The sequence below is a fragment of the Eleutherodactylus coqui genome, chromosome 1 (genome assembly GCF_035609145.1).
Source record: "Eleutherodactylus coqui strain aEleCoq1 chromosome 1, aEleCoq1.hap1, whole genome shotgun sequence".
NCBI classification, from domain to species: Eukaryota; Metazoa; Chordata; class Amphibia; order Anura; family Eleutherodactylidae; genus Eleutherodactylus; species Eleutherodactylus coqui.
Window position 1 is genome coordinate 298,277,906 of NC_089837.1, and position 25,341 is coordinate 298,303,246.

At 44.9% G+C, this 25,341-nt stretch overlaps 1 protein-coding gene across 1 annotated transcript in view; it reads left to right on the forward strand.

The window, feature by feature from the left end:
* The first annotated feature begins 472 nt into the window (after positions 1-472).
* The window catches only part of NT5C1A (5'-nucleotidase, cytosolic IA), a 46,416-nt gene continuing 21,547 nt past the window's right edge, over positions 473-25,341 (forward strand). Inside the window, exons 1-4 of the mRNA XM_066574342.1 lie at positions 473-1,018; positions 13,566-13,733; positions 15,911-16,040; positions 17,157-17,279. Coding sequence (XP_066430439.1) covers positions 878-1,018; positions 13,566-13,733; positions 15,911-16,040; positions 17,157-17,279 — 562 coding nt within the window. The 5' untranslated portion in view covers positions 473-877. The remainder of the gene's footprint in view (positions 1,019-13,565; positions 13,734-15,910; positions 16,041-17,156; positions 17,280-25,341) is intronic.

The following is a 25,341-nucleotide window of genomic DNA, read 5'->3' on the forward strand; positions in this document are numbered from 1 at the left end:
AATGTGGACTGATATGGCGCAGGATAGCATACGGAACCTGTATGCCTTCATGCCCACCCGTATCACATCTTACATCCAAGCTATAAGGGGCCCAACAGGGTACTAGAGCCTCCCTTCAAGTGTCCAGCTTTTCACAATAAACTATCCTTTTGCTCTGATATTGTAACCACTTACTTGTATCAATGTTACAATCACACAGAGAAACTTTCATTCAAATCTGACAACTCCTAGGTGCTTGATTTTTTTTGTTACAATGAGTGTGTGTGTGTATATATATATATATATATATATATATATATATATATATATATAATGGAGATAGAGAGAGTACTGTATGATATTCATAGGCAGTGGATTGTAAACAATTAGTTGCTGGGAATGGGTGGATCCTTCTTCTCTCTAGAGACTTTAGCTTTGCTATCACTTCTGTTTCTCAGGCAGCCTGACCTATGAGAGAAGCTGTACTGCTGAAGCCTGAGGAGAGGAGGAAATGATCAGCTGGTCTGGGGAGTTACACTTAGTATATATTTATCCCTTCCTTCTCCATTTCATGGAATCAGGAGCCGGGAACACAGGGGACTTATGGGATGCCTTATAAAGACCTGTCACTGGTGAGGGGGAGACAAAAGAAGATTGGGCACATTTAGAAACAAGCTAAGAATGAGCAGATAACAGAAAATAAGGAGTCATTTCAGAGTAAAGCTGCCCAGCAGTCCGCCTACTGAGAGAGATGAAAGGGAGAACAGAGCAATCAGATGGTGACAACTAGAAAGGAGGGCACAGAGACTAGTGCTAGGCTGCTCATCCCCTCTCCATCACACATAGGCTGGCATTAGCTCTACCCAAGCTTATTGACTCAGCAATCTGCACAGAAAATATGCTGCCGGGCCCCGGGGACGCAGCTGAGGGAGGACCTAAGAGCACCCATGTCCCCACTCAAAGCCCTGGAGAGAAGCAGAAATGGGAGGAAGCCAAAGCATTCTACGAAAACCTAACCCCAACCAAGAAGCCAAAATCGGTAGGTGCTTAACTGTGTAAAGCCACAATCCTAATATTCTTTTCCCAGTTGAAGAGCAAGGTACTGGTGTGACAATTGAGAAACTTATGTGGTTCAGCCACCCAAGTAGACTGCACTCTATGCCACAGACACAGTCCTGCTCTGTTCAGCTTTATCTGTCACTCACTCTTCAGATTCTATTTTTATGTGTTTTCGTCAGTAGGGATAGGGTTAAATTCTACTAGGAGAGATGTGCTGCTTTATGTGTTGTCTATGCAGTGGTGACAGAAGCTGATGTCACTGCTTCTCATGGAGGTGATTGTTTGTGCAGAAAGCTTCATGACTGACCTTCAGCTGAGGGATCAGTAGGGGATGTAGATAGGGAATTCATCCAAGGTTGCTTACCTCCCACCTTATTCCAAAAGAAAAATGTCATGGATGGAGCTACATACATATAGATCCACAGCCTGTGTACATGAGCCTATATATACAGCTCACTGGTGCATAACATGCCACATACTTTATATTACAAGAGCATGACTAATTTACCAATTCTTTTCAGTTACCTGTTGATCAGTCTTTCCCATCAGCTTACCTCACCCACTACATGGAACTGCTGTGAAAAATAAGCAGGAAATGAGAGAGCCATGATATTTGTAAATACCATTTCCCTTCATAGAAGTATCAGGGGGATTTTATACACAGTTGTTTTGGAAAAATGCTCCTGCAGTTTTTTGAGCCAAAGCCAGAAGTGGATCCAGCAGGATCCTTTTGAATCAACTGGTAGCTTTTGCTTAAAAAAAAAAAAATTCAAAAATGATCACAAAAACTGTGGCTAAAAAAAAATCTGCACGATAAACGACCCCGAGGATACTGCAGATAATTGAAGGTCATGCTGAAGCTATCGTGAGGATAGAATAGATGATCCTTTAAAAAATTCAGGCTCATACAGAGAAATTATAGGATGTGGAACATAATGATGTTGTCAGCCAGGAGCTTAGCCAACAAATCTGGTGGGATAAAATAAAGATGGAGACTGAGAGAACTATATGTGAAATAAAAGCAAGGGTGGATTTCATTGTGGAGAGAAATGACAGGTATCCTTAAAAATGTCAAAACCTTGCATCTGCAAAATCCAACCATCTATCCTAAGAGCTGCAGTGAGCCAACCCACTGCCAAATCAGACTTTAGCAGCAATATATTGGCTGACATAGCAAACATGATATATTTTACAGGCAGTTGCTAAAATGCTTTAACCCCTTAAAGACATGGCCTATTTTGACCATTAGGAAGCAACGATTTTTGAGGGGATTTTCAGCTCCACTTTTCAAAAGCCATAACTTTTTTATTTTTCCATCGACATGACTGTGTGAAGGCTTGTTTTTTGCGTGGTAAACTGTAGTTTCTATTGGTACCATTTTTGTGTACATATAATGTATTGTAGCCCTTTTAAAAAAAATTTTTTTAAGGGCATGGAGAGAAAACATCAATTCTACTATTTTATTTACAGCACCAATTATGCAACATATATGACATTTTTTTTAGCTGGCTGGTCCAATTGTGAGAATACCACAATATTTTTTTTTAGGTTTTTCCACTTTTCACCATAAAAGCCCTTTTTTTTGGAAATTTTTTTTTTTTTACATTGTTGCTAGAGATGAGCGAACGTACTCGTTTCAAGTAATTACTCGTTCGAGCACCGCGATTTTCGAGTACTTCAGTACTTGGGTGAAAAGATTCGGGGGGCGCCGGGGGGCGGGGGGAGGCGTGGCGGGGAACAGGGGGGAGCCCTCTCTCCCTCTCCCCCCCCACTCCCCGCTGCAACCCTCCACTCACCCACGGCGCCCCCCGAATTTTTTCGCCCTAGTACGGAAGTACTCGAAAATCACGGTATTCGGGCAAAAAAGGGGCGTGGCCGAGTAGGTTCGCTCATCACTAATGGTTGCATTCAAATTTATTTTTCTATGGGCAGAGGTCTGTGCAGGCTTGTTTTTTTGCATGTAACTTTTATTGGTACTATTTTGGGGTACATACAGCTTTTTTTGATCACTTTTAGGGCTTGTTCACACAAGCATATATCGCCCGGCGTATATACTCTACCATCTGATGCAGGGGCTCGGCGTATATACTATCGAGTGGGGGGAGACGCCCGATGGCATATGCTGCTGGCGCAGTCACTGTGTCTCCCTTCCCTCCCCCTCACCTCCTCTCTCTTCCCCTCCAGCTGTTTGCAATGGGAGGTAGTAGGATGGGGGCAGAGCTAAGCTCCCGCCCCCTCCCAGCCCCTTGTCCGCAGCCAGCAATGGGAGTGGGCAGGTGGAGCTTAACTCCCCCCCATGCCACCCCATACATTGCAAACAGCCAGAGGGGAGGAGAGAGGAAGAGAGAAGGGGTAGGGAGTTTAGCAGTCACGCTGCTAAACTCCCTCCCAACTCTCTTCTCCGGCTGCTGTCATTGGCTCCCATAGTTGCAGGACTATCTTTCCTGTCTGACGTAAAAGCGCCTGCCGGACGCTTTTACACCCCGGGAATATGCCTGTGTGATCTGATGCATTGGATGCTATTCACAAAATGTTAGTTTACATCCTATTGCATTAACTACCACCCTATCAGCACATACAGATTTTAATTGCGGATTCCGTCTAGCGGAAGATCTACGGTAAAATGCTCGCATTAAAAGGTATGTATTTACCTTCACACTCACAGGAACAAAATGCGAGCATGCTCTATTTTAGTGCAGATTTGGTGCAGACGGCCACTAATGAAGTCAATGGATGCATGTATTCTGTTGCCAATACGAAATTAATATTGCATATGAGCGGTGGAATCGGTTGGAACTAGCAAGCAGAATACATTGAAAAGCCAGAATATGTATTCTGATTGCTAGTTCTGGAAGGAGAGAGAAAGAGAGAGGTATCTCACCTGATATACTTTCCAAATGATATACGTGGAAAAAATATTGCAAACAGGGAAACACCAGAAAGTAAATCAGGTGAGATATCTCTCTCTGATATGCAATTCGTTTCGGCGAGATATCGCAGGTCTTCCGCTGTGGAAATCCACATGCAGAATTTGACCTGTTCATGTGTGCCCGGTCTAAAGGGTTAATCCTAAACTCAGCCAACTGCATAAATAAATTGGATTTAGCAGATTTCACTAATATCAACAAATGCTATAGTCATTGAGCATCAACTTTAATAATAGGGTCCGAATTGGCAGCATCATATAAAGCTCTGTACACACAACCACTAAACTTTGTAACCTAGTAAGTTAGGCTGAAAAAAGACACATGTCCATCCAGTTCAGCCTATTACCCCTAAAATGTTGATCCAGAGGAAGGCAAAAAAACCCAATGAGGTAGAAGCCAATTTACATCATTTAAGAAAAAGAAATTCCAACTGCAATCTGGCAGTCGGAATAATCCCTGGATCACAGACCATTCTGAAGTAATTAGTAGTATAACATTGTAATATTGTATCACTCAAGAAAGATGTCCTGGCCCCTCTTAAACTCTTTTAGGTAGTTCACCATCACCACATCCTCAGGGCTCTTTCACACGAGCGTATGTGTCTTTGTGTTCTCTCGGCCATGCCGTAAAATTGCACGTACGTCTGTTTTTCCGTGATCATGGCCAGCCCATTCATACGACCAGGAGTGATGTTTTTAGCAAAAAAATATGTTGCACCCTTGATAACCCTCGGTCTGCAAAAATCATCAGGATGCCTTCCAATGCCTACATAGAGGCACCTGTAAGCTTTTTAGAGCTTTGGAGACTGCTAAAATGCCTCCTTTTTTATTTTTAAAGCTCCCATAAGACTCTATGGGAGCCACCCCCATATATCAAGGAAAAGATAGTTCCAGAACTATCTTTTTAGCCACCGAATATAAGCCACTGCAGCATTTCAGTCACGTATGTTCCATTTTTTACAGTGCAACATTTTTATGTGCCATATATATGCCCGTGTGAATGCATTGGAAACCAATGTCTCAGATGGTCGCTTATATCGGTCGGCCGTAAAACGTCACTGTTTATGCACTCGTATGAATGAAGCCTCAGGCAGAGAGAGTTCCATAGTCTCACTGCGCTTACAGTCGCCCCGTGTAAAGGGACCTTTAGTCTTGTTGAAGATGTTTGCTTTATCTAAGGAGATCAATAAATTCCCCCCTTTCACTAGGTATGCAATGGTAAGGGCTCCTGTCCACAGATGATGTTGCATTGCGTTACTTGCAGCGATAATCCGGCCGTGAGTAACGCAGTGCACGTTTTCCATAGCATTGCTATGGAAAGTGCAGCCGCCTGTCCATGAGAGGAGAATTTGCCGCAATTCTCCGTGGTGAGCCTGTTAGATAGGCTCACCTCGAAGAGCTGACAGCTCTCTCCCATCATCCCCCGCGGCTGAATATCGCTAGCGATATTCCGCCTCGGTCGTGGACAGGGGCCTAACTCGTTAATGCAATCTAAGTAGCCACTCCAAGCTGTATCCTTGTTATATCCTAAACTGTATGATAAAATCAGTATTACCATCATAGCCACAAAAGTGAGCTGAATCAAGAGTTTCACGCAGTTAGAAATGGCAGTTTGACAGGGCAGGAGACAGTCAGGCAACAAACTCTGCCTAAATGCTTTTGTGCTTCACAACTATAACTAATGCTATCACCTCTATCCTCATTTTTGCTGTTAGCTTTAAAACCTATTTCCAAATCCCAGCTTTTGTGCACTTTACTCACATCAACCCCTCTTTCCTATACTCAACTATGCACAGTTCACATGCCCTCTTTACTTTCTTACTAAGACTTAAACACCCTATTGCCACTGAGAAGCATAACAGCTGCCCTCATAAATCTCCCAACCACCTGTTCACCTTCGTTATCCTGCTGCTACTAGCAGCTGGGGATTTCTCTCCAAATCCTGGTCCACCCATAATTGCTCCTAACTATTACCCCCTACTTGCCTCATTTACACACCCTTCAAGCCCAACCACTAGCCCATGCATACCCTCTGCTGACTCCTTTAAATGTGCACTCTGGAACTCCCAGTCAGCATGCAATAAACTCCTCAGCATCCATGTCTTTTTCACTACTAAACCCCTAAATTTGCTAGCTCTCACAGTAACGTGGATAAAGCAGTCTGACACTGCCTCCCGTGCTGCATTGTCTTATAACAGCCTACAGTTTCCCCACACCCCATGTGCTCTTCTCTCCCTGAAATGTACCTACCAGATCATCCCCCTGTACCTTCACTCACTTTCCCATCATTTAAGGTACATACACTACGACTTTTCCGTCCACTATCCATGCGAGTAGCAGTTATGCACCTCCCTCTAGGTCCTCCACGCCTGTTTCTGGATTACTTTGCCATCATCATCTTAGGTTACTTTAACATCCCCATAAATGACCCCATCTCCCCATCTGCCTCTCAGACTCTATCTCTCACCTCCTCCCTTGGTCTCTCACAACTTACAGCCTCTCCCGCTCACAAGGATGGCAATACTCTTGACCTTGTCTTCTACAGTCTCTGCTCTGCTTCCCACTTCACTAACTCCCCTCTCTCGCTCTCGGACCATAACCCCCTCTCTTTTTCTGTCAAGCTCCCTAGCATCTCTCCAGACCCACCTACTGTACGTACGTACAGGAATCGTCAGGCTGTTCACACCCAAAACTTTGCTGAGTCTCTACAGTTTTTTCTTTCCCCTATCTCTCTCCACACCTGTCCCAACCTGGCTGCCACACATTACAACACCGCTCTCAAACATGCCTTGGATGAAGCAGCACCCACTGTAACCCATGCTATCCAATGCAGACCTCAGCAACCCTGCTCATGCCCCAAATGTGCTTCATTCGATGGTGCTTTAGGTGTGCTGAATGGCTATGGAGAAAGTCGCAAATGTCCACAGACTTTCTTCACTTCAAAATCATGCTCAGAGCCTACAACCTAGCCCTCCACCATTACAAGCAAGTCTACTTCACCTCTATCGTCTCCTCACTATCTCACAACCCTAAATGAAACTTTGACACTACAACCTAGCAGTCCCTAGTGACGGATCTCAGTGCCGAAGAACTGGCTGCTTATTTCAATAAGAAAATCGATGACATCTGGCAGTAAATAACCTCCCAATTCTAGACTAGCTCCGACCCTAGTCTCGTCAGTACTGCATCTAGCTCCTGCTCACTCTCTGTACTCAGACCAACGACAAAGGAAGAAGTCTCCAGATTGCTTTCCTCTGCTCACACCACCACCTGCGCTCGCGACCCTCTCTCCTTGCACCTCCTCCAGTCCCTATATCCGGTAGTTATCTCCCACGTCACCACTATATTTACCCTCTTTCTGACCTCTGGTATTTTTCCCTCCTCATTTAAACATGCTATTATATCCCCACTGCTAAAGAAGCTGACTCTTGACCCGACAAATGCTTCCAAGTACCGACCCATCTTCAACCTCCCCTTCATCTCCAAACTATTAGAACACCTGGTTTACTCCCGCCTTATAAGCTATCTATCAGAAAACTCTCTTCTTGACCCCCTACAGTCCAGTGTCTGCCCTCTACACTCAACAGAAAGTTCCCTTACAAAAGTGTCAAATGACCTCCTGACAGCCAAATCCAGGGGCGACTACTTCCTACTGATCCTCCTTAACCTCTCTGCATCATTTGATACTGTTGACCATTAGCTCCTCCTCAGTATGCTTTGCTCCACTGGACTAAAGGACATTGCTCTCTCCTGGTTCTCCTCCTACCTATCCGACCACTCCTTCAGTATCTCTGTTGCTGTCTCTGCTTCCCCTCCTCTTTCCCTTGCTGTTGGGGTCCCCCAGGGCTTTGTCCTCGGCCCCCTACTCTTCTCCATCTACACAGCCCCTATTGGCCAAACCATCAAGTTTTTGGGTTTTCAGTACCATCCCTATGCTGACGACAGCCAGTTATACACCTCCTCCCATGACGTCACAGCAACAGTCCTCCAGAATGCCACAGACTGTCTGTCCGCTGTCTCTAACACTATGTCGTCTCTTTTCCTAAAATTGAATCTCTCAAAAACTGACCTACTGGTGTTTCTGCCCTCTACTAACCGACCTCATTCTGCATCTCCATCTCCGTGTGTGGCACCAGCATAACACCCAGACAGCACGTCCGCTGTCTTGGGGGTTACATTTGAACCCGATCTCTCCTTTACCTCCTATATCCAATCTCTGGCCTGAACATGTCAGCTGCACCTCAAAAACATCGCAAGAATCCACCCCTTTCTCACCATGGACAAGCAAAAACGCTCACTGTTGCCCTCATTTACTCTTGGCTCGATTATTGCAACTTGCTGCAGATTGACCTCTGCTGTGCCAGACTCCTACCCCCCCTCCAATCCATCCTGAATGCGGCAGCCAGGCTCATCGTCCTGTCCAGCTGATACTCGGAAGACTCTGCCCTGTGTCAGTCACTGCACTGGCTGCTGTCAAATATAAAAATCAATTTAAACTCACTACCTTCATCCACCAAGCTCTCCATAGCACAGCACCACCATACATTGCCTCCCTCATCTCAATTCACCACCCATCCTGCGCCCTCTGCTCTTTTACGGAAATCAAATTAAGTGCCCCTTTAATATGAACCTCTCATTCCTACCTCCAAGACTTCTCCAAAGCATCATCAGTCCTCTGGAATGTGCTACCTAAAACTATCCAGGCAATCCCTGACACACAAAACTTCAGGTGTGCTCTAAAAATGCACTTCTGCAAGAAGGCATACCATATCTTCTAAACCAAACCGCTCTGTACTCCGCCTGATAACATGCCCTGTCTACTGACTGCAATCCCTGCTAGCCGTAATCAACTGTCCCCGGCAGTCACACCAATTCAGCCACCACACGGCTTGAGTTTGACCATTGTCTATTTGTATAGCATCTCACACTTTCCACCTCACCATACCTTGCAAATCTCCAGCTCCATTATTTGTAGTATGTAAGCTCGTTGGAGCAGGCCCCTTACCCCTAGTGTCTCCATCAATTGATTACTAGATGTTACCGTGGTTTTTGTATCTCTGTTTTTTTTGTATCTGTTCTCCCCTGTTTTGTAAGCGCTGTGGAATATGTTGCTGCTATGTAAATAAAGATTATTATTAGTAGTAAACAGATGATGGTAGAGATCTCTGTATTGTCCCCTGATATATTTATGTAAAGTCATTAGGTCGCCCCTCAACCATCTTTTTTCCTAGACTAAATAACCCCAATTTTGATAACCTCTCTGGGTATTGTAGTTTGCCCATTCCATTAATTACGTTAATTGCCCTCTTTTGAACCCACTCAAGCTCTGATATGTCCTTCTTGAGTACCACTGCCAAAACTATACGCAATATTCCATGTGTCGTCTAACCATGGAAGAACAATGTTCTCATCATGTGCCCCTAGACCTCTTTTGATGCACCCTATGGTCCTATTTGCCTTGGCAGCAGCTGCCTGACACTGGTTGCTCCAGTTAAACTTACAGTTAAATAAAATCCCCAAGCCCTTTTCCATGTTGGTTTTGCTTAGTGGTTTCCCATTTAGTGTGTATAATCTTACATTTATCAGTGTTAACCCCTTAACGACCGGGCCATAGTGTTTTTACGTCCTGCAGCTGCAGGACGTGTATGGAGGGAGGTAGTGCCGCTATCTCCCTCCATACAGCGCAGGCGTCAGCTGTTTATTACAGCTGACACCCGCGGGCAATAGCCGCGCTCGGCCGTTCGGCCGATCGCGGCTATTAACCCTTTAAATACCCCGAACGCTGTTTGGGGGTCCCGCACGGCCCCTCCGCGGTGAGATCGGGGGATCCGTGCAGGTGTCATGGCAGCCGGGGGCCTAATGAATGGCCCCAGGGCTGCCTTAGCAGACTGCCTATCAAGTCATCCACACAGGGTGGCTTGAAAGACTGCCTGTAAAAAAGCAGTATGAAGTAATGCTATAGCATTACGTCATACTGCAGGAGCGATCAAAGCATCGCATGTTAAAGTCCCCCAGGGGGACTTCAAAGTAAAGTTAAAAAAAAGATCAATAAAGTTTTTTCAATTGTAAAAAAAAAAAAGTTATAAAAGTTTAATCACCCACCTTTTGCCATAGCTATTATTAAAAAATCTAAATCATAAAATAAAAATATGTATTTGATATCGCCGCGTCCGTAAACGTCCAAACTATCAAAGTAGTGCATTATTTTTTCTGCACGGTGAACGTCGTCTGAAAAAAAAATAAAGAACGCCAGAAATGCATTTTTTTAGTTACCTTGTCTCCCAGAAAAAACGCAATAAAAAGCGATCAAAAAGTCGTATGTATTCCAAATTGATACTATCGGAAACTGCAGGACATCCCTCAAAAAATGAGCCCTTGTTCAACTACGTCAACGGAAAAATAAAAAAGTTATCGCGCGCACAAAATGACCGCAGAAAATAATTGAAAAAAAATTAATATCTTAAAAAAAAAATACAAGTACTACAGCAAAAACAATACTATATAAGTTTGGTATCATAGTAATCGTACTGACCCATAGAATATAAATAAAAGGTCGTTTTTGTTGCAGTTTGTGCGCTGTAGAAACAGGATGCACGGAAAGATGGTGGAATGTCGTTTTTTTTTCCATTTCTCTCCGCTAAGAATTTTTTAAAAGTTTTTCAGTACATTATATGGTACAATAAATAGTGCCATTGAAAAACACAACTCGTTCCGCAAAAAACAAGCCCTCATACAGTGACTTCAATGGATAAATAAAGGAGCTACGATTTTTTAAAAGGGAGTAGGAAAAAACAGAAATGGAAAAAAAGCAAAAAAGCCCGGTCACTAAGGGGTTAAATCTCATTTGTGACTTTTCTGCCCAAGCCCCCAGCTTAGCTCACTCACTCACTAAAATAGTGTATGTTTTTTTAACTATAATGTGGACAGTTCCTCTTGACTCGCCAAATAATGACTTTTAGGTATCTACTGCAACTCACGCTTACCATGTTTGCTTCTCCTCATATTTTTGATTTGTCCTAGCCCAACTCAGCATGAACATCTCTTCCAGCCAAGGAATAATTAGATAGATGGTGTTTAGATTTTTTTTGTCCTTTTATATAGTCAAACAAGCACTAAAATATAATGTGCTTTATGTAATTAACCTATAATTAACTTTCAGAATGTCATAATTAGGCTAAATAATGATATTAGGCAGCCTCAAAGAAAAGTGTGACATCATGAAGCAAGAAACAGTTGCTGAAAATTAAATTTGTGTATGCAAATATAACTACACCAAAGTAGCAAATGGCAAAATCCTTAAATCGGTTGTCCCATGAAAAATATTGTTTATAAATAAATGCAGTCCATAGCTAAACATTTTTGTATTTTAGCTTATTAAAAAAATGTTTGTACCCCCAAATATGAGATTGAGACCACTGAGTGTAAGCAGAGCAGATTGTCAACTTGACAGATTGACAATGCCAGGAGCCAGACCTAAGAAAAGCCCGTCCAGGTAAAGAGTGGGAGAGAATGAAAAAAATCAAGGATCAAGTGAGCAGGTCTATGACTACAGAGCTATGCAGCTAGTCCAGCTGATTTTATTGCATGACAGGTCCTCTTTAACAATACTCTGGTGATCTTTGTCCATATTTGCCAAAGTAACCAGGAATCCTTATGATATTTACACTTAACACAGCTATAGAGATTATCTTTACGACATATTAAAGCCAAATTTCACTTGCAGAGCCACTTTTTCTTTAACAATAATAGACCTTTTAACATGCTTCAAGTGAAATACGTCATTTATATCACACAGTCGGTATTAGTGTATCTTGACACCACCGGAAGCTAGGGGTTTGACAGAAGGAACGCCCCTCTCACACCTCTAGCTCCCGATTGGTGCAAGAATGTAAGGTCCTGGAAGCTGATAGTATGCATTATTTAGCTGCCCTGTGACTGTCCTCCCCAGCCTGAGTGTTAGTAGCCATAGCTGTGCGTGCAGCTGCTGCCACTCACAGTCCCTCAGCGCTGTGGGCTTCCTGCAGCAGTGAGTTAGTGTCCCCCGATGCACTCTATGGAGTTCCTGGTCTACTCTTGCAGCGCTACTGTGCCGTTGCTGCATCACAGTTATTTTTCCTCACTGCTGTCCTCTTCTGCTAGTCTTACGGCAGCGCAACTCTGTCACTTTTTTCCCGCACTGTATGGCCTCCCAGGTCCCCTGCGCCTCCAGCGGCCGCTGGCGGTGACTGTATTGCCCTGGGAGCAGTGTGCTCCGTGCTGCTGCGGCGCCAGGGAAGGTGCTTCATGGCGCTGCGCTGTGCCTACTACAGCTAATGGCTCGCGCAGCAAGGGAAGGAGATTCAAACGCCAGTGCTGTTCCTGAAGCCGACACTGCTGTGCGCTTCGGGGAAGGATGTTGCAGCTCCAGCCGATGCTTGGTGCCGCTGTATTTTATGTGAAAGCAGAGATTTTGGCTGACCACCAGGGAAGAGCTAGCTGCATCGGAGGATGGTGTATACTTTCCCCATACATCGTTAGTGGGCTGCCAGGACCTGCAGCCCATCCACCTATTCAGCCAATCAGCATGAGGGGGCGTCACCCCCCGTGTATCTTGACTCCACCGGTGCTTCCTGGTGGCATCAAGATACACTAATACTCACACGGTCTACACATGTAATAGCTGTGCCCATGTTTTTTCTCTCTTTTTAAGCCTAAAGATCCCACATTCTCTCAATAAATTGTGATGTGTAGCACACAATAAGTGCCCAAAAATGTAGTCTATCACTATTCCTCTTAGAAAGAACAAGAGTCCTCAGCATTCCTTAAACCTCTTAATCATATGGCCCACAAAGTTGCGCTTAGGGAGGCACTCAGCTCCTTGGTGTCTGCGTAGGTTGTCTCCCAGTATTTTTCATGGCTTAGGGGTGTAGCTATAGAGGGTTGGTGCAGAGGTAGCAGTTGTATCTGAACTCTGGTTTGAGAGGGGAGCAAAGGCCCCTCTACTGATTAACAAGACTCCTGTTTTATAAATGGCACATGGTAGGTAATGGTGATGTGTTACAGATTTTACATTAGGGCACAGAAGCTCGAAGTTATGTTTCTGCCATGGCTCAACAGTCTGAATGGCTCCCCCAATCGTGTGAACTGGCTGTTGTATGGGAAAAGAAATCTTATGGTTACAATCCTTTAGATTATTGGGACACATATATGGGACATTAGGACGCTGTGATAAATACAAAAGTGATGAAATAATTAGATTAATAGATAAATTGTGGCCTGAGTGACTGAAGGAGTTATTAGGAATGATAAAAATTGTTCTAATCTCCACCTACCAGTAGGCTCATGTATAAATAGTGTACAAGTGAGAAAGTAAATAAGAGTGTGTAATCCCTTCTGTAGAATCTTTTTCAATCATCTTGGACATGCTCTGGGTCATAGTTTCGGGGAGAACTTCTGCACTTTAGGCTTTCAAACCCCCAGAAAATCAATGTTGCTAAAGTACAATGCTATTAGAGAAGATGGTTGTTCAATAATTTATACCTAAATCACTTATGTTGAGCAAATTCTTGTGTTTTGACTGATCAACCTATTGCTGCACTTTAATTGCCCTTTCTAATTTCAGCCAAAGCCTCAGAATGCAATCAACATAGCTGTTTCTTCAAGGGCACTTTTCCGTATGGAAGAAGAAGAGAAAGTTTTCAAGGAACAGGGACTAGAAGAATATGTTAAATACCAACTGGAGCATGAGAATGAGCCATTTAAACCAGGAGCAGCATTTCCCTTTGTTAGAGTAAGCCGCAAAGAGGTTATCCATTATGAATAATGTAATTGCAGAAAGAAAAGCAAACGACAACATACAGCCGATTAAAATAGAATTACACTTATTGCTGTACTTAGGAAATATTTATTGATATCTTCTATGCTGAGCTATAACCTCTTCATGTAATAGTCCCAAAACCTGAGGTTGCATTTACATGCAGTGTTAGTGGGTCCTGCAGTCAATTGCAGCAAATATTTTGCTGTGAATTGCCATGATTTAGGCATCCAGCGATAAATTGTGTAGTATTTACAGGGGAAACTCAGTTTTTTCAAATGCTTCACCTGTAAAACATAGCCAGAGAGAACTAACAGAGGGGAAGAGGATGCCTTGCTTACAGATTTATAGGATTATGTGACTGGGAAACCAAGATATTAAAAATAATATCCCCCTGGACTTATATAGCTGTTAGAATGTAGCTTCTTCTAATGTTAAAAAATGAAAGCAGTAGAAGCAGGGGTGTTACTAGAGACCATGGGCCCTATAGCAAAATTTTTAATAAAGCTCCATCAGAAGCAGAATACATAACAATGTATATAAATAAATAACATACATATGTAGCAATCGTTAACATGACTGACACATTGTAATAACTCGATTTACAGCATTGTAGTGCATTTAAGTTCAAGTGGCCCTCCGGTTTCAGGACAAAATTTTGTCTTCAGGATGGGTGAGAGCAGTTATACCACCTGCTGTTGGTCTCCTGTAACGATTCTCGGATCCACCAGCTCCAGGTCCCTTTTTTCAGCTGTCCAAAGTGGCCGATGCAATCTTCAGACTACCTAATGCCCACAGGGATCAACTCATGGGATTAGTGCTAGCCAATGAGTTTAGCAGTACACAAGGTGCATTAGGTAGTTATGAAATTGCAGTGCCCATCTTGAATGGCTAAAAACAAAATTCCAAAACGACAGATTGAATGGATATTGACAGAGAATAATGTCAGCAAATATACTCTCCTCATTCGGTCCTTGGACAGAATGTTTTCTTGAAACCATAGGGTCTCTTTTAGTTATCATAATGCATTAAATGTACAGATGTTCACTATATCTGTACATACACCTACAATGGAGGACAACCGGTGAGTCAGCGCAAAGGGACATGGGCATCCAAGGCTCAACGACTTGTGTGGAGAGTGAAGGCTAACCCATCTAGTCTGATCCTAACAAGAGCTACTATAGCACTAATTGTTGAAAATGTTAATGCAGGCTACGATGAACCCAAAGGACATCACAACTTGCTGTGTAGCAGCAACTTGGTCAGATTTCCTATGGTAAGCCATGTCCACTATCAAAAGTACCTACAATGAAGCAATAAAAGAAGGTGGCCTGGTCTGATAAATCACTTTTTTTTACATCATCTAGAGCAGTGTTTCCCAACTCCAGTCCTCAGGGACCCCCAACAGGTGATGTTTTTAGGATATCCTATGGTAAGAACACCTGTGGCAATGTTTGAGGCACCGACAATAATTACATCACCTGTGCAATACTGAGGAAATCCTGAAAACATGTGTTACACAGGACAGTATACCTAGGATTATTGAAGTGAAGGGCTAGCCTTTGGAAGGCCTTCTGTATGTTTTCATCTATTTTACTGACCATATATCTATACACATTAAAAACAAAAATGCAATAAATATTTTATCATATATAATAAGCTCAAAGGCTTCTATGTCAAAAACAAGTAAGAATAATAAACACAGTTACTGGCAATAGGCTGATACCAAGTAATTTGTTAATGACCAAATTTGCTGCAAAACCCAAGTTATTGTGACTGGGATATAACCAACAGCGATCTAGCTAGAATTTGATACAATTAGTCAAAATATACTTTGGACCCAAAAGAATATTGTTAATCGAAAGTATTTAATGTGTTGGCTCCCAAAGATTGTTCTTCCAAGGAAGCTCACGAATATGCAGCCTAGAGTAATGTTAGCAGCTTATCAGTTCCTATGTGACAGGAACTTGCAGGCACACATCAAGAAGTGTCAGCTCCAAGTAGGGTGAATGTGCACTCAGTTCAAAGACTTAAAACACTTTAAATATATATACAAGTATATAAGTTCCCCAAGTGTCACCTGTAGACTTCTATTTTGTAGTTCCCTTCTCACTTCTAGGCATTAATCTCTATCTGTCCTTATTCCATGCCAGGCGCTGGAAGCTGTTAACACTCAGTTACGTGAGTTATACCCTGACAGTGAGCATCTGTTTGATATAGTCCTTGTGACCAACAACCATGCCCAAGTTGGAGTAAGACTCATTAATACCATAAACCATTACAGTAAGTATCTACTTTGTATAATGTTACTAAACAGTAAACAGTCTCTTGCTACCACTCCGTCTATGTTGTATTTGCCTTGCATCTATCAGCCAATAGCAAGGTTTAGTAAAACCATGATCGTGTAGAGGACTCAGATGGACAATGGCGTTGCAATACGGGATTCAGTGTTCTTAGCAAAAACAACAGCAATATTAGAATACTAACTGAAATTTTAAAAAAATAATATTCATTCTTATTATCTCTAGTGTATACTGGATAGTAATAAATATGCATGTTTATCACATTGGATTGGTCCAATCACGTACAACACATAAGATATAGGTATGGCATATAGTTTATTAACTCCTTTATAGAGCGAAAGGATATTACAAGATATAGACATTAGGTGACCCGCAGGTTTATAGTTATGGATTTTTTTTTATTTAGGTAGGAACTATCAAAGATTGATCCAGGGATTATTCTGATTGCCATTAGGGAGTCTGGATGGAATTTTCCCCCAAATGGGTAAATTGGCTTCTGCCTCTTGGGGTTTTTGCCTTCCTGTAGATCAACTAGGGGTTGAAACAGGCTGTACTAGATGGACATTGTCTTCATTCAGCCTAACATACTATATTACTATGCCCTTAACCCCTTAAAGGGGTTGTCCTGCAAAATGAAGTAAAGGTAAACACTTCTGTATGGCCATATTAATGCACTTTGTAATATACATCGTGCATTAAATATTGGCCATACAGAAGGTATATACTTACCCCCCCGGTGTTGGCGTCCCCGTCTCCATGGCGCCGACCGAATCCTTCTCCTGGCTCGATTAGACGCGCTTGCGCAGTCTGCCTCTTCTGTCCCGTTGAAGGGGCCGCTCCAGCGTACTCACGCCGCACAGCTGTTCTGCGCATGCTATAAAGGCAAATGTTATGTTGCCAAGTCTCTTGTAATCATTATAGTATAATGTAGTTCGAGAGATACATTGAAATTTCCATAGTTTTGAAGGTAAGTAATGAATTTGATGCTGAGCTATTCTTGCCATAAAAATGACAAATCCCCAATGGAGGCTCCTTACCCAAATGTGTTCTTACATAGTATATTACATACTCTTACTTGATTTTTCTTCTGCTTCAGACCTATTTGTTGAACGATTCTGTATGACTGGAGGTAACAGCCCTATTGGGTATCTAAAAGCATATCATACAAACCTATATCTCTCATCTGATGGGCAAAAAGTACAGGAGGCCATAGAAGAAGGTAAGCAAAACATCTGCTGCAGGCAAACCTGTGCATATACCCATAAATCACATAAAGGATGTATCTAATATGTTATATGAATACAGGTAGACTTAAAGGGGTATACATTGAGGACCTTATCCTTATTCACTTGAATATAGTGAGCTGCTGTGTGGAAAAACACACTTATCCAACATTAAAGTAGTCATCCAATGGTTAAAAAAAGAAGAAAGAAACATCAAAAGTCCTAAAATTGAAAAAACAAACAAACTGTATCAATCCCCTGCAGATTTTCCAGGGGCCGCTCATTAGGCCTTGTTGACATATCATCTCTGGTTTCCAGTAAAGAAAGACTTGAGCACGACCAGCCGGGCATCTGCACTGGATTGGTATAGACTGGTAATTCTCTACTTAAGGGCTCATGCTCACAAGCGTCGCGGGATATGCCCACGGATCTACGCTGTGGGAGTACCGCAATAATAAACAAAAAAGTGCCTGCGAGTGATCGCAGATTTCCGCGGTCTCAATTAATGCTATTTTAATGGAGATCTCCCGCGGCATAAATCCACGGCAAATAGCAGATGCCGCTTAGAATTCCGCATATGAGCATTGGCAGGCAGAAAGCTATTGGGTTCAATAGAACCTAATAGCTGCGGAATTCACTAGCAGATTTTCGCCATGGGAAATGCGATAGAAATCCGTTCTTGGGCATTCACGTTAAAACTGTAATCTACTGTAGTATGCTAATGTGCCTTGTAATAGTGAACTAGCAAATCATAATGAAACTGTTTAGACTAAAACATCTTCAGAAATTACTTTTTCAGTGTATTTACCTAATAGGGATTCTGCCACTTAGGATACTTTGTACAACCTTTATGTAATGGACAGTGGTATCAATACATTTTTATCGGTTCCATGGGTTTTCCTGGATCTAGATTTATGTGTGTATGTTCTTCCTTTTAGTTATTTCTTTAATAAAAGTTATATTTTATTATAATTTTTTTTGGTCAAGGGTCCACATAGTCAGTACAACCTTTATGTGAATCATTCATTTACAATGACTTGTGTATAGTACAATCACGCCTTTTTCATCTTCATCTTGGTAGCTACCGTGTTTCCCCGAAAGTAAGACAGTGTCTTACTTTCTTTTTATCCCCAAAAGCCCCACTATGTCTTACTTTCGGGGTATGTCTTATATTGGAAAAAAGAAAAAAAAATTTTACATTTTTCTTTTTTTTACATTTTTCTTTTTTTTTTTTTTTACACTATTTGAGTCCCTCTGAGGGACTAGCAGCAGTATGCCTATGATCGCTGTGATAAGGCATGGCAGAGCTACTGCTCTTCCATGCCTTATCGCCTATACAGCGATTATAGGCACAGGCAATACAGGACGCCAGTGTCTGGCCGGAGACACAGAAGGATCGCGATTCCTCTGTGAACTCTTTCCCTGCCGCGATCTACTTAGATCGCGGCAGGGAAGGGGTTTACAGCGGGGCGGCGCATCTCTGATGCCCCCCCGCTGTTGCAGCGGGACGCCGGCTGTGAGTGACAGCCGGCTCCCGCTGCGGGATAGCACGGGATCTTATGTGATCCCGCGCTATCTCCAGGACGTACCGGTACGTCCTGTTGCGGGAAGTACCAGGCTCCCAGGACGTAACGGTACGTCCTGGAGCGGGAAGGGGTTAAGATCAGAGGGAGGTGGCAGACGCGGCGACGTATGGAGAGGGGGACGGTGCGGACGTGGGCAGGAGGCGGCGCGCAGCTAGATGAGAGGGAGGCGGCAATACCCCCGTGTTTCCCCGAAAGTAAGACATATGTCTTACTTTCGGGGTACGGCTTACATTGGCCGACCCCCCTGAAACCACCGATACGTCTTACAATCGGGGGTGTCTTACTATCGGGGAAACACGGTAGCATTCTAATGAAAAAGCAAAGATACACAAAAAGGAAAAGGGAAATTGAAATAAATGCATTTGTGTTAGTCAAAGAAGAGTTGGATGAATCTGTAAGTACAGTATAAGTATTCCATAAAGACTAATACAGGTCAAGAGCCTTCACTCAACAGTAGTTCATATTGCAACAAGTATGAAAGGACATCTGGGTGTGAAACTAAATGCTAAGTATAGATTTACTTTTGGTAGCTTGCTGTTATGACCATTGGTGATTGAAGCTGAACATTTTCCAAGGGTGAAGATATGAATCTGGAGCCAGGTCTGCGCAGCAATAGCTTAATCATTTCCATGTTAGTGATCACGTGATAATAAGATAATACTTAATACAGGATGTTAACTTGAAATGACTTAACAAGTAAGGCTGCTTTCACATCTGCAGCGTGGGTTCTATTTTCCTGCTCCGTTATGAGAGCCGATAGGATCCGCCTTATGATGGAACCAAACAGTGTTGAACGGACTATAATGTGGTCAGTTCAGTTTCTGTTCAGCTGACTGGCATTCTATCGAATGCATGATGGACATTTTCTTCCCGTATTTTGTGTCGGATCTGCCATGGAACCTCCAAAGATGCCAGCGAAGGTGTGAAAGCAGCCTAACTGGCAGATATCACCAACCTGTGATGTAAGTTTATAAATTCATGTGATGTCTTACAGAACAAATTCACTTTAAAATTACGGGAATATTTGACCCATGCTATTTTGCACATATACCATATTCTCTTTTTGTTCAGCACTACCACAAAGGATGTTACCAGAAACCCCATAGGATGTTATATTTACCGCTTTGTTTTAGTTAACCATAGGTTCTGAACAGAGGCGTAACTTGAAGCTTCTGGCCCCAATACAAAATATGTAACAGGGCCCCCAATTTTAATTCTTTTTCATAGTAGTGCACTCTCTATATCAATAAGAGAGGCTTTATGGGCCCCCTAAGGCTCCTGGGCCCGGGTGCAACCGCATCCCCTATAGTTACGCCCCTGGTTCTGAACCTGTGGTACATAGAATCAGGGTCATATTTATAGCTCATGCTGCCTAGGCACTAGACCTAAATATGCCGCTATTAAAGAGACATATCACCAATCCTTATGATTCACTCTGAGCAATTGTAATGATAACTGGTCAGTGTTAACAATGGAGAGGATCAACAACAAAATTATAGTTTATCATTGTTAATCAATTGTGAAACTGTAAAACTTATTGGCATGATTGCCAAATGTAAACGCTACTCAGTAACATTGCTGCCTAGTGTACAACCAGTTCCCGTTGTTCAGTAGTGTGGATTATATTCTCCAAGACTCATCTGCTGTACCAGAATATTATTTCACCATCTTTTCCATCTGACCCAGATTGCTATGATGATGTCTTCCAGCTACTTTTTGTCTTGCAGAGTTTGGAGCACAGACATTATTGGCTCTATGTTTTCCCAGCACATCCCCACCATTTTCACAAGCTCCCCATCCTGATGCCCCTTTTAATAATACCATCTTGCTCTTCCACTAATAATGTGTGTCTGCTGTGAGGCTTAGGCCTCATGTCCACGGGGAAAATCAGATCCGCTGCAGATTCTCCATGGAGAATCTGCAGCCGGTCCCTCCTGCCCCGCGGACATGAGCGCCGAAAATAGCAATTTAAAAGCATTTACCTATCCGGCGCGGGCGACGAAGCTCTGCTCTTCCTCACGGCCGGATCTTCATTTTCGGCCGGCGGATGAATTCCTGACGCCGGCGGCACGTCGCCGGCACGTCGTCGACGTGCCGCGCGCATGCGCCGGGCACATCCGCCGAGCCGAAGCAAGGGAGATGCGGCCGTGAGGAAGAGAAGAGCTTCGCGGTCCGCTGCGGGTGAGTAAATGCTTTAAATTCCTATTTTAGGTCTCCCGCAGATCCGGACGGCTTCCATAGGCTTCAATAGAAGCCCGCGGGAGCCGTCCCCGCGGGAGACCCGCATGAAAATGGAGCATGGTCCAGATTTTTTCATGCTCCATTTTTTTTTAAATCACTTTTATTGACGATCCGCGGGTATTTATGTACCCGCGGGTGGTCAATGCATCCCTATGGGGTGCGGATCCGCATGCAGGAAATCCGCTGCGGATCCTAAATCCTATTTTCCCCGTGGACATGAGCCCTTAGGGCTTCACAAATACTGCAATGCAGAAATACAATTGTAACTATAGCACCCCCAGAATAAAAGTGAAATACACATAGGACTCTCAAAAGTAATAGTGCCATGCAGATTATAAAGCACCTTGCACATTGTGCTCCCTCTAAAATGCCTCACAGTAAATAGGTTCATACATATAGTGCCCCATCCAAAGTACTCCATAGTAAATAGAGCTATAGTACACTGTCTCCAAAAGTGTCCCATAGAAAATGTGCTATATATGCTGTACAGTGTTCTCCTAAGTGCCCAATAAGAAATTATACCAGATATATAATGCCTTCCAAAGTGACCCACATAAAATTATGCTCCCCCCTAAAAGTTCCCCAAATAAAACAATGGCATTCTGTAATATCTAGAGATGAGCGAACGTACTCGTCCGAGCTTGATACTCGTTCGAGTATTAGCGTGTTCGAGATGCTCGTTACTAGAGGCGAGCACCACGCGATGTTCGAGTTACTTTCACTTTCATCTCTGAGACGTTATCGCGCTTTTCTGGCCAATAGAAAGACAGGGAAGGCATTACAACTTCCCCCTGCGACGTTCAAGCCCTATACCACCCCCCTGCAGTGAGTGGCTGGCGAGATCAGGTGTCACCCGAGTATATAAATCGGCCCCTCCCGCGGCTCACCACAGATGCATTCTGACATAGCTCAGGGAAAGTGCTGCTGATGCTGGAGCTGCTATAGGGAGAGTGTTAGGAGTGATTTTAGGCTTCAAGAACCCCAACGGTCCTTCTTAGGGCCACATCTGACCGTGTGCAGTACTGTTGAGGCTGCTTTTTGCAGTGTTGCACCTTTTTTTTTTTTTTTGTATATCGGCCGTGCAGAGCATTGCGTCCTTAGTCTGCAGTAATTTTACATAGTATAGGGCCAGTAGTGCTGAGGCAGGGACAGTGAAAAACTTGAAAGACATATACTGTCTATATAGGCAGTGGGCTTTTCCCAAAAAATTTGGGAAAAAAATATATATTTGGGCTGCCTGTGACCGTCCTGACTGTACTGCGTCTCTGCTAGGGGTAGTAGTCCTAATTAATACGCAGCCAGTTGCGCAAAATTCTTTCCTGGCTCAGCTGTGCGTTCCGTAAGTGAAGTCAGCCTCCAACCACAGGCCAATAAGCGGCACATTTAATTACAGCGTTCTGTTTCTGCACTACTGGTAATACACCATGCTGAGGGGTAGGGGTAGGCCTAGAGGACGTGGACGCGGGCGAGGACGCGGAGGCCCAAGTCAGGGTGTGGGCACAGGCCGAGCTCCTGATCCAGGTGTATCGCAGCCGACTGCTGCGGGATTAGGAGAAAGGCACGTTTCTGGCGTCCCCACATTCATCTCACAATTAATGGGTCCACGCGGTAGACCTTTATTAGAAAATGAGCAGCGTGAGCAGGTCCTGTCGTGGATGGCAGAAAGTGCATCCAGCAATCTATCGACCACCCAGAGTTCTGTGCTGTCCACTGCTGCAACTCTGAATCCTCTGGCTGCTGCTCCTCCTTCCTCACAGCCTCCTTACTCCATTACAATGACACATTCTGAGGAACAGGCAGACTCCCAGGAACTGTTCCCGGGCCCCTGCCCAGAATGGGCAGCAATGGTTCCTCTCCCACCGGAGGAGTTTGTCGTGACCGATGCCCAACCTTTGGAAAGTTCCCGGGGTCCGGGGGATGAGGCTGGGGACTTCCGGCAACTGTCTCAAGAGTTTTCAGTGGGTGAGGAGGACGATAACGATGAGACACAGTTGTCTATCACTCAGGTAGTAGTAATTGGAGTAAGTCCGAGGGAGGAGCGCACAGAGGATTCGGAGGAAGAGCAGCAGGACGATGAGGTGACTGACCCCACCTGATTTGCTAAGCCTACTGAGGACAGGTCTTCAGAGGGGGAGGCAAGTGCAGCAGCAGGGCAGGTTGGAAGAGGCAGTGCGGTGGCCAGGGGTAGAGGCAGGGCCAGAGCGAATAATCCACCAACTGTTTCCCAAAGCGCCCCCTCGCGCCATGCCACCCTGCAGAGGCCGAGGTGCTCAAAGGTCTGGCAGTTTTTCACTGAGAGTGCAGATGACCGACGAACAGTGGTGTGCAACCTTTGTCGCGCCAAGATCAGCCGGGGAGCCACCACCACCAGCCTCACCACCACCAGCATGCGCAGACATATGATGGCCAAGCACCCCACAAGGGGGGACGAAGGCCGTTCACCGCCTCCGGTTTGCACCACTGCCTCTCCCCCTATGCCCCAACCTGCCACTGAGATCCAAACCCCCTCTCAGGACACAGGCACTACCGTCTCCTAGCCTGCACCCACACCCTCACCTCTGCTGTGCTCGGCCCCATCCACCAATGTCTCTCAGCGCACCGTCCAGCCGTCGCTAGCGCAAGTGTTTGAGCGCAAGCGCAAGTACGCCGCCACGCACCCGCACGCTCAAGCGTTAAACGTGCACATAGCCAAATTGATCAGCCTGGAGATGCTGCCGTATAGGCTTGTGGAAACGGAGGCTTTCAAAAGCATGATGGCGGCGGCGGCCCGCGCTACTTGGTTCCCAGTCGCCACTACTTTTCCCGATGTGCCGTCCCAGCCCTGCACAACCACGTCTCCCGCAACATTGTACGCGCCCTCACCAACGCGGTTACTGCCAAGGTCTACTTAACAATGGACACGTGGACAAGCACAGGGGGGCAGGGCCACTATATCTCCCTGACGGCACATTGGGTGAATTTAGTGGAGGCTGGGACAGAGTCAGAGCCTGGGACCGCTCACGTCCTACCCACCCCCAGAATTGCGGGCCCCAGCTCGGTGGTGGTATCTGCGGCAGTGTATGCTTCCTCCACTAAACCACCCTCCTCCTCCTCCTACGCAACCTCTGTCTCGCAATTAGATTGTGTCAGCAGCAGCACGTCACCAGCAGTCGGTGTCACGTGGCGTGGCAGCACAGCCGTGGGCAAGCATCAGCAGGCCGTGCTGAAACTACTCAGCTTAGGAGAGAAGAGGCACACGGCCCACGAACTGCTGCAGGGTCTGACAGAGCAGACCGACCGCTGGCTTGCGCCGCTGAGCCTCCAACCGGGCATGGTCGTGTGTGACAACGGCCGTAACCTGGTGGCGGCTCTGCAGCTCGGTAGCCTCACGCACGTGCCATGCCTGGCCCACGTCTTTAATTTGGTGGTTCAGCGCTTTCTGAAAAGCTACCCACGCTTGTCAGACCTGCTTGGAAAGGTGCGCCGGCTCTGCGCACATTTCCGCAAGTCCCACACGGACGCTGCCACCCTGCAACATCGGTTTCATCTGCCAGTGCACCGACTGCTGTGCGACGTGCCCACACGGTGGAACTCTACGCTCCACATGTTGGCCAGGCTCTATGAGCAGCGTAGAGCTATAGTGGAATACCAACTCCAACATGGGCGCGCGCAGTGGGAGTCAGCCTCCTCAATTCTTTACAGAAGAGTGGGCCTGGTTGGCAGACATCTGCCAGGTCCTTGGAAACTTTGAGGAGTCTACCCAGATGGTGAGCGGCGATGCTGCAATCATTAGCGTCACCATTCCTCTGCTATGCATCTTGAGAAGTTCCCTGCAAAGCATAAAGGCAGACGCTTTGGGCTCGGAAACGGAGGCGGGGGAAGACAGTATGTCGCTGGATAGTCAGAGCACCCTCCTGTCTATATCTCAGCGCGTTGAGGAGGAGGAGGAGTATGAGGAGGAGGGGGAAGAGACAGCTTGGCCCACTGCTGAGGGTACCCATGCTGCTTGCCTGTCATCCTTTCAGCGTGTATGGCCTGAGGAGGAGGAGGAGGAGGATCCTGAAAGTGATCTTCCTAGTGAGGACAGCCATGTGTTGCGTACAGGTACCCTGGCACACATGGCTGACTTCATGTTAGGATGCCTTTCTCGTGACCCTTGCGTTACACGCATTCTGGCCACTACGGATTACTGGGTGTACACACTGCTCGACCCACGGTATAAGGAGAACCTTTCCACTCTCATACCCGAAGA